This window comes from Carex rostrata, chromosome 5, assembly GCF_964058835.1.
Source record: "Carex rostrata chromosome 5, lpCarRost1.2, whole genome shotgun sequence".
NCBI lineage: Eukaryota > Viridiplantae > Streptophyta > Magnoliopsida > Poales > Cyperaceae > Carex > Carex rostrata.
The window spans coordinates 869,399-879,743 of NC_135922.1; the positions used below are offsets into that span (position 1 = coordinate 869,399).

General features: G+C 37.2%; 1 protein-coding gene across 1 annotated transcript; it reads left to right on the plus strand.

Moving 5' to 3' along the window:
* The first annotated feature begins 160 nt into the window (after positions 1 to 160).
* Positions 161 to 10,051, plus strand: LOC144554099 (Carbohydrate-binding-like fold). The gene is made up of 23 exons (XM_078302335.1): positions 161 to 430; positions 553 to 696; positions 791 to 855; positions 1,254 to 1,423; positions 1,716 to 1,777; positions 1,870 to 1,953; positions 2,193 to 2,349; positions 2,722 to 2,837; positions 3,067 to 3,195; positions 3,444 to 3,515; positions 3,768 to 3,863; positions 3,946 to 4,023; positions 4,219 to 4,350; positions 4,863 to 5,039; positions 5,343 to 5,525; positions 6,270 to 6,383; positions 6,752 to 6,981; positions 7,288 to 7,333; positions 7,843 to 8,417; positions 8,575 to 8,803; positions 9,181 to 9,537; positions 9,642 to 9,715; positions 9,819 to 10,051. Exons 1-23 carry the CDS (start codon positions 257 to 259, stop codon positions 9,928 to 9,930), a joined length of 3,576 nt encoding a protein of 1,191 aa, XP_078158461.1. The 5' UTR covers positions 161 to 256; the 3' UTR covers positions 9,931 to 10,051.
* The last annotated feature ends 294 nt before the right edge of the window (positions 10,052 to 10,345 follow it).

A 10,345-nucleotide genomic window follows, 5' to 3' on the forward strand; every position in this document is an offset into this window, starting at 1 on the left:
GATCCGATCCGTCCGATCTTATCTTGCACGAATATTAAAGAGACCCGGATTGATCCGGATTCTGATCGAACGGTCCGGATCTAAACTAAAAAATTGAGTTACTTTAGAGGATCCATCCAAAGAAGTCTCCGCTCAGAAAGAAAAAAAAAGCTTTGTAGCTCTATTAACAGCTCTTGTTTTATTATCGGGAGGACTCGGAGAAGAGTCGAAGAGGCGAGAGAGAGATTTGTTTAGATTTGTCTCGTCGAAAGTAAAAATGGCGAGATTAGCTGTCTTCTTGGTTTGCCTGTGGATCTCATGGATCTCTCTCTTCGCTGAGTTAGCCGTTTCCGATGAGATCCATGGCTGCGGCGGATTCGTCCAGGCAAGCTCGGGATTGGCCCAAGGGAGGAAGACCTCAGATTCCAAGTTTGACTTCTCTGATATCACGGTTTCTATCCTCTATTCTTTTTTTTTCTTTTTTTCTCAAACTGAATAGGAATAGCACACTACCAGTACGAGTAACTTGTTTGTATATGGATCGGATCGTAGCTAATAGTAAGTGAAATTCAGGTGGAGCTATGTACAAAAGATGGCCTCGTTAAAGAGAGAACCCACTGTGCTCCTAATGGCTACTACTTTATCCCAGTCTATGACAAGGGATCTTTCATTGTCCGAGTAAAGGGGCCCGGTGGTTGGTCCTGGGACCCAGAAAAGGTGAGACTATACTACTCTGGACCTCTGCCTGTAAAGCTTTTTTTTTTTCAGTTTCTTTTTCCTTATCATCTTCTTCATGTATAATATAATGTAGGTACCAGTTGTAATTGACCACAATGGCTGCAACGGAAATGCTGATATCAACTTCAAGTTCACAGGGTTAGTGGAGGGTTATTTAACTTCTCCCCGGATTATCTTATCAAACCATCTTATAGCTGAACCAATGGCAGAAGCATCCCTCAAATTAACCTGGCCTTAATTTTCCCTGTGTTAACTACATATGATTAATGTGGCTGTCATGTGAAAGTAAGCATCTGAATTGAATATACCAATAGAAGGCAAAAACTGTTTCGGAAAATGACTAATTGGTCAACCGGGGAGCCAATCTAGCATTGGTTGAATATTGTGACTTCTTACCAGTATCAAACCTGACAGAAGTGGTACAAAATCTTGAATGGCTCTCTTCTTATGATGTCATAGCATTTTCAAACTTAGCTACTTTCTGTCTTTTGCTTTTCTGATATATTGTTGTTTGTGTGTGATGCTTAATTTTGTAGGTTCATGATATCAGGCCGGGTTGTGGGGGCAGTTGGTGGTAAGAGCTGCCAATTGAAGAAAAGTGGCCCATCTGGGGTGAGAGTTGAGCTACTAACAACGTCTGGTGACCTTATCTCTCATGTCTTGACCTCTGACACGGGCGATTATTCGTTTCCAAATGTGATTCCAGGTTAAACATTTTACTTCTTTAATCAAGAAACAAACATGTTTTAGATGCATCCTCGTTACAATGATGGCTGTTTAGTATTGCTTGATACATACCTCCATTCATAAATATACAATTCATTTACACTGATATGCATAGTAATCCTCTTAACACATAGAGGTAATCTCATGCATAATCCGTTTTAATCATCAGCATTGCACAATTCCTTTTAAATGTTTCTATCTTCTTATCTTTCCTGTAGACATATAATAACATTGATAGTTTTTGACAATTTTGCTTGATTGTTTTGATGTAGGGAACTACATATTAAGCGCTTCACATCCTGATTATGAAATTGAGACGAGAGGTTCAACGGAGGTTAGATAATTTGTTCTTGCACACTTATTCCCTGAAACAAACTTTATATATTGTTATTATTTTGAAGTTACACTTGTTAATTTTGTGTGCAGGTGAAGCTGGGGTTTGGAAATGCAAAAGTTGATGATCTCTTCTTCGTGTCTGGTTACAATATTCACGGGTCTATAGTTTCAAAGGTAAAATTAATGGATCTTGTCTTTGTTCTACCATATTAGTTTTCGTAACTAAGCATCTTTTGTAAAATAACTAAACAGAAATGTTATCGAATTTTGAATACCAGTCAAAGAGGGCAAGGGCTGAGATAGATTGTCATTACATTATTTTAATACAAAGGAGTAGCAGGGGGATATTGTAAACCTTGAATTATTTTCTTTAATATGCTCTGAACTCAGACTTTGGTACCGTGTTGGTGTAGGGAAATCCGATTTTGGGGGTTAATGTATACCTGTATTCAAATGATGTATCGGAGGTGCGCTGTCCAAAAGACTTTGGGGATGGGCCGAGACCAGGTGCACTTTGCCATGCAGTCTCTGATGCTAATGGGAACTTTGCTTTTAAATCACTCCCTTGCGGTAATTTCTTTTATTTATAATTTTCTGTTGTTATTTCTGTTATCATCACTTGGTATTACGATTTATGTCTCGTTATTTTTTTTTGTGGCTGCCTTTTATACTGCTAAATTAATACGCACTTGAAGGTTCACTGAGGAGCTGTTTACTTGAGGCTTATACAATCGAGCATGCTGAATTGTAAATTTGATGGATATTATAGTCTTTTTGTCCCTCAAAAGGTCGATGGTTAATTAAGTATTCATTGTGCCATAGTTCTTACCAAATAATGTTGTACCAGTATCAAAGCTATACCTGAATGGGAATACATAGAGGCTTCGACTAATATGTGGTGCATTGTTGATTTACTATTGTATGTTTCTTTTATCAATATAGGTGCTTATGAGTTATTGCCATACTACAAAGGAGAGAACACAATTTTTGATGTCTCACCTTCTTCTTTAGTTGTTTCTATCGCGCATCAGCACCTGACAATTCTTCAAAAGTTTGAGGTGCAGGCTCCTCTCGCTCTCATCTCCTTCCTCAATCTTACACTCCTTGCATTTATTCAAAGGACTATGTTGAAGAATTAATTAGTTAACAACATAGTATGATTTACGTAACTATTATCTGTTTTTACTTTTTATAAATATCTTTAGCATTGTTGTATGCATGTATTTTACAGAGATGAGCTTACTATACAAATAACCTTGTTGATTTAACTCATGTTCTTGATTGCAGGTGACAGGCTTCTCTGTTTCGGGACGTGTTGTCGACAGTAGTGGTGCTGGTATTGAGAATGCTAAAGTGATATTGGATGGCCAACTAAAAGCTGTAACTGATAGTCATGGATACTACAAGCTTGATCAGGTATGTTCTGGGCAATGACTAAGAAATTCAAGGAATTGGTTGGCTGGAAACAATAAAACAGAATTAATGGTTAAATTGTTGCTTTCATGTTCTTTTTTGTTTAGCTTGGAATAACCATATAATGACAAGTCATTTTGTACGAACCATAACTTCAAACCTTTTTAATTATATGAAGTTCTTATTTCTCGTGAATTTTTGTAAGTTCTCTTTGTCAACTTTATGCAATACTTTTGCTATTCTTTGTGTAGGTTACATCGAAGCAATACTCAATTGCCGCTGAGAAGGATCACTACAAATTTAGCTCTCTAGAGAATTTCATGGTACCACATTACATTTATGGACTGGCACCATTTAATTTGCCTTGTTAGAATTTCATGGTACCGCATTACATTAGTAGTTCAAGCTCAGTTAAGGCTTAGCAGTCATGCTATTGTTATGTGACCTTAAAAAATAAATAAAAAGCAAATACCCATATAGGTACCTCAATGCACTGGTATAGGTAAGTACTGGCCTAAAATAGCAGTGATCACTTTTTATATAATTATGAGGTGTTTCCTTTTTTCCTTGGACAGGTTTTACCTAACATGGCTTCTGTCGAAGACATAAAGGCCATCTCCTATGATGTATGTGGTGTTGTTCACATGATAAGTACAAACACAAAGGCCATGGTAAACTCTCTTAAGATGTCTTGTGTTTTTGCTTATTTGCTTTCTTTCAGTTTGTAGTTATAACATAATATTTGGTGATTAGGTGGCCTTGACTCATGGACCTGAAAACGTGAAGCCTCAGAAGAAGCTCGTAGATCAAAATGGCAGGTTTTGTTTTGAGGTAATTATTGTTCTCTTTAAGCTGGTTAATACTTTTCTACTAATCCGATAGTTATTTGGAGGTAACTGTGTGTGTGATCGATCAAGAAGTGTTGTTAATAAAAGTGCAGTACTGTTTTGATACTGTTTTGGTCAAATGCAGCACTGGCTGCACCATTGTTAAGTTTATTGAATTGACATTGGAAATTTGGAATAGGTGCCACCAGGTGAATACCGATTGGCTGCTGTACCAGTAGCTTCCTCAGGCAGCTCCCCCTCTCCTGTATTTGCACCAGTATATATTGATGTAAAAGTCGAAAGTCCTCTGCTCGATCTGGAGTTTTCTCAGGTACTTCCAAACATATTGCTGTTTTCCTGTAAAAGCAACCACAAATTTAAATCGGAAGGGTTCTCGTGTTTTCATATATCTCATTGCAAGTCAGAATTGTAAACATGCATTACTTGCCCATAGTAAGTACAATGAAATATCAAAATGTCTCTATGAAAGGAGAACTACCAAATATTGTTCACCTTCACATTTGTGTTAAGAGATGTCTGTGCTATATCCATCCTTTCACAATTTCCTGCCTTCATCAATGCCTGTGCTACATATATCCACAAATTCCTACTTCATGTATAACTGAGAAAAGTATAGCAGTTTGGTCAATTTTCGGAAAGTTAAGGTACAGCAAGGTCATTGGAGACCTTGTCCTTGGTTTGAATGAATTGATAATGTCAAATACTATTGTTTGTGGTATATACATTTGAATTATCCTAAACTGAACGCGGGCACATCTCAAAGAGGAATTTACCTTCCCTGTATTTTATTTATTGAGATTTGCAACACTTAAATGAAAACAGTCGCAAGTTAGCATCCATGGTGAAGTACTTTGCAAGGAGAAATGCAGTTCGGATGTTTTGTTGTCACTGGTGAGTCGGACTGATGGGTCGGGGCAAGACAGAAAGATTGTCAAGTTGGGATCTGACAGTGGTGAATTTGTGTTTTCCAAGGTTCTTCCAGGAAAATACACTCTGGAGGTATTCAACCACTTCTATAAATGATAGTGAATTTATGTATTGACAGATCCATTTTTTATTGCAACTAGACTTGGTTAAATCAAATACAGACAATATGTTTTTAATGAAAGATATATTTCATGGAAATACATGGAGAAAAAAAAAATAGAAAATGAATCATGTAATTAAATAAGAATACTATCATTTGGTGCAAGCTGACCTGAACAGTCTTAATTTGATCCAGCTGTTGCCCCTTCTAGAATCACTATCATTTATGTTACTTTCATTTTTGGTTAATTTGGCATGATTTTTTTCTTTTATCAGATCACACATACAGAAAATAAATGGTGCTGGGACCGTAACAGCATAGAGTTGGATGTTGGCCCAGTAGATATGAATGGAGTTGTCTTCACCCAAACTGGTTATTGGATCGACATAGTTTCGTCGCATCAGACTGATGCCTTTATAAAACTGCCTGACTCCTCTAAGTTTGACTTGTCAATCGTGGTATGATTTATATAAACATCTGAAGAATAATATTTAAAATATTTAATTTGGGGTGGCAACTGGCAAGTTCCACTGATAAGCTTCTAGTGGTTGGTTTAAAATGAAGAAGTGACACTAGAGTTAAATTTAGGATTTAAGGTTAAATAAACCAGATACTATTTTCTTAGGCTGAGTACTGAATGTACTTTGTTTTGTACTTAGCACTGGATTCTTTTTTTTATCTTCCCAGTTGCTTAATATTAATTGAAGATGGTGATTTAAGGTAAATCGGGTTTACTTTATGAGAAATTGAGGGCTAATTCAAGTAATCAAGTTAAACTTTTTGGCTGAATTAACCATTTGTGTGAACCAACGAGGACTTTCATGTTGTAGTTTCACAAATCAGTCAAAGGTGATTTGAAGTAGGAAGCATGGCCTTAAACATATTTCAAGTGAAACCTTATACCTGCATATGAGAATACAATGCATGTCTAAAGAGTTGGTTCTCATTTCATTCAAAAATTAAAAAAATTGTGAAATAGTTGCTCTCTTTCCCTTGTGATCATAGGGAAATGGTTATGAATTATGGGGCATGTTTTTAGGGCATTAAATTGCATTTTATGATGTTTAGAAAGGCCTCTTTTGATATTTTGAATTTTATTTAGGGCTGCATATGAAACTAACACTTGAACTTTTGACATTATTCCATTGCATAAAAGAAGAGGTAAAAAGTAAACTAAATTCTTTATAATTTAACAAATGCAGAAAGGCTCACAAAAAATATATATAGAGTCTCCGGGACAGCACGAGCTCCATTTTGTCAACCCTTGCATTAAGTTTGGAGATGCACCTCATCTCTTCGATACAAGAAGCCCTGAGGTATACCTTATACACCATGCACCATCTTTTTCTGTATTTTGAACTGCTTGTAAAGAGCTATATCTTTGTTTTTCCCCTTGCATGGTTTTGTTTATGGGTTTCTCTAGTTGAATTCAGTTCTAATTAAGAATCCAATATTTAAGTTAGCCATGTGCTTAAAGCAAAGCTCACCAGAAATTGCTAGAAAATGAATCGTGATGGTATCTGAATAAATCATTAAGATTTTTGTCTCTAAGATAAAAAGGACATTCAGAGGAACTTTGTATGCACGTGTATTTCATTTGAGTCAGCCTGGTAGTCTGGTACATTTACCAATGAGTTGTAGTTTTTAAAAAATGTTTAATTTTTTCTTCCCTGCCCTTTTGTAGCTTATACATGTGCAAGGTCAGAAGTACCTGGTTACTGGAGAGATCCAGTTGGAGAAAGGCTTGGATGGAGGAGAAGAAATAAGTGTGGATGTGTTGAACAGAGAAAATACCCATAAAGTATCAATCTCAGCTAAATTTGTTGCAAAAGATGGGGATGGAAAGGCAACTTATGAGTACTCGATCTGGGCAGGGCTTGGAGATGACCTGGTCTTCATTCCGCGTGATTCAAGGTACTTTTTCATAATGCTTCTACTGGTTTTAAAGAATAAGTTTAAATTTTTTGCCAAGGACACAGCAATTACATGTTTTAATAAAAAATAAAGTTTAAATTTTGCTGAGAAAATTAATAAATAAAGCTCAAATTTTGCTGACACATCAATTACTAACTATGTAGTTGCTATAACCTGTTTTATATCTCAATCAAATCCTTGTCATGTGATGTCGCCCCATGTTTACTTGCTTGATCTCATGTTCACTTCATACTTTTTGAACTATGACTTTTATTTTAATATGTATTTCCTTTACTAAAATTGCAGTGCTACAAGGGAAGAGAAAATCCTTTTCTATCCAACACAGCGTCAGGTAAGCAAGCTCTTAAATTTTTATAGCATTCTATTTCCTGCCAAAAAGGATAAAAAAATAAGCTATTCCTGCCAAAAAGCATAAAAAGATAAGCTAGAGAAATAAAAACAAAGGAAAGTTTTCTTGCTTGTCTTTTCATAGTTAAAATAAAGACTATGTATGCATGCTCCTTAATACTGAGAAATGTGATATTTAGTCCTAAAGCATAGGAAATCTTGTATTCCAGTAGGTAACACTCTCAAGTTCTACATTTTCTAGAAGTTCCTCAAACTCTCCTTATCTATCTGCATTAAGTGAATAGTGAATTTGGGCAGTATGATCAACTTATGAATAATCAAGAGAACAAGAGTCTCAGTGATGCTTCTTATCCTTTGTATGGCTATTTTTTATGCTTCTTGATTTGGAGGTGTTGGGTACAAAAATTTGAGGTTTCGAGATTTCTAAGGATACAGAAATATTCAGAAAAAGAGGGGGCTTTACTATGTACTTAAACATTTTACTATTTTCAGTTTTCAGTTGCCACAAGTGGTTGCCAAAAACCTGTTGCTCTTATTGTGGGCAAAGCTGGTCTATACCTTCAGGGGTCTGTTACACCACCTCTATCAGGAGTCAAAATCCAGATCATATCCTCAGGCAAGAGCAGTTATGCTCAATTGCAAGAAGGCGATTTGGCGGCTGAAACAGAGACAAAATCAGATGGGGTTTTCTCAGCAGGACCATTATATGATGACATCAATTACAAAATTGAAGCTTCAAAGTCTGGGTACCACATTCGACAAACGGGTGACACCTCATTCGAGTGCCACAAACTGGGACAGATTGAGGTCAGAATCCGTGGGGAAGCAGACTCAGAAACAGGAACAGTTCCAGCTGTGTTGCTGTCTCTGAGCAGTGACAATGGATACAGAAACAATACTGTTGGTGGTGCTGGTGGTGCATTCACCTTCACCAACTTGTTTCCTGGCAGCTTCTATCTCCGACCTGTACTCAAGGAGTATTCCTTTTCACCTCGGGCAATGGCAATTGATTTGGAGTCCGGGGAGACTAAAGTGATTGATTTTCATGCAACTCGTGTTGCTTTCAGGTTTGTAAGAGCTTCCTTCTATTTTGGAGCATGATCAAAGCTGCAACATCTGTAGTTCCATTCTTATGTCGGGTCGACCTGTTATATAATCCATTCGCATTGTATCTCTCTCCCTCTCTCCCTCTCTCTAAAATGTTTTAAGTTTTGTTTTGTGTAGTGCAATGGGTAAGGTTACATTGCTCTCTGGTCAGCCAAAGGAAGATGTATTGATTGAGGCCCGATCTGAAAGTGAAGGGTTTTATGAGGAGGCTACAACTGATAAAATAGGCAATTTTCGGCTTAGGGGCCTTATACCTGACACCACTTACTTAGTAAGGGTGGTATCAAAGGAGACGCCTGGTGTTGCTCCCATTGAACGCTCCTCCCCTGAATACGTTTCCATTCATGTATGTATAGATTGTACCTTGTAATGCTATGTTGGAAGTGAACCACTGCAAAAAAAACACAAAAAACAACTGCATGCAACTTTAGGGACAACCAGTGCTCTCTTTGTAACAAATAAAATTATATTGATAGTACCAACTGGTATTGTCTCTGTACTGGTATACTGGTGCATTTTAAAATCCAAAAGTACCCAGAGGGGCATAATGGTTTTGACAACTCAGCAAAAAGTTATACCAATAATGGCCTTGCTTTGTTCAGACTTCAGAGTATTGTAGAACTTACTATATTTGCTCACCATACCAGTGTCTCTTCCATTGCATGAAACTATTGTTCCATTTTAATTTCAGACTTACCTATTCAAAATTCTATGACAAATTAGGTTGGATACGGAGACACAAAGGGTGTTGACTTCATAGCTTTTGAAATGCCTGAAACGCCCCTGGTGACTGGCCATGTGGAAGGAGACGATCTTGACACAGCACTGAAGCACCTCTCTGTGGAGGTGAGGTCAGCCAATGAGCCTTCCAGTGTTGAAACTGTAATCTCGCTACCTCTTTCAGGCTACTTTGAGATCCGAGACCTATCCAAAGGCCGACACTTGATACAGCTGAGATCAGGGCTACCCTCAAACAGTTTTGTTTTCGATTCAGAGCCTTTTGAAATTGATTTGGAGAAACAGTCTCAGGTTCATGTCGGGCCTCTCAGATATAAGATCCAAGAGCGTCATCACAGACAGGTGGGTTGGGTTTAGGGTATTTGAATTTTGGGTACTGTTACATGGTTGAGTTGTGTAAAAATTAAAGATGAATGAGTGATTTGTTTATTTTTTGGACTCAGCAGGATCTAACGGCAGCTCCTGTGTTACCTCTCGTGGTCGGGGTTTCTGTTGTTATCCTCTTTATCAGTATGCCAAGGTATACTTACAACGCAATCAATCAAACTTCTCCTTGCTTCTTCATCTTTTTCACTTTCTTTTACCTTGGTGTAATTATAATCAACTATCCTATCTTAATACAGATTAAGTGGTTTATATCAAATGGTTGTGGGGATGACTAATGGAGCCTCCAGTTCTCTGACGAGTAAAAAAGAAGCAGCTCCACGCAGACCTGGATTAAGGAAGAGAGCTTAGAAATTTTTTTAGTATGTTTTCTGCAGAGTAGACTTTTAGATTAGTTTTGTTTGTGTCATTATTTAGTCACCCCCTTTTTCTTCAATGCAATTTACAGTTTTCTTTAGTGGTTGAGTAGTAACTAGGTAGAGTTGAGAGATTATTTACTATTGAGTTTGCTGTTTTGCTTGGTGAAGGAAGAATATAAATATAGGAACTGAAAATGGTGCTTGATGCAAACAAATAGACAGCAAATTTTTGTAACATGGTTAGGGGTGGCAACGAACCGAACCGAACCGAATTTACCTTAGGTTTGAGTTTGGTTTGAATTAATTTCGAACCGAACCTGGTTTGATTCGTTTCGAACCGAACCCATTTCGAACCAAACCCATTTCGAACTACGCATTTTTCGAATCGAACCCGAATCGAATCACGA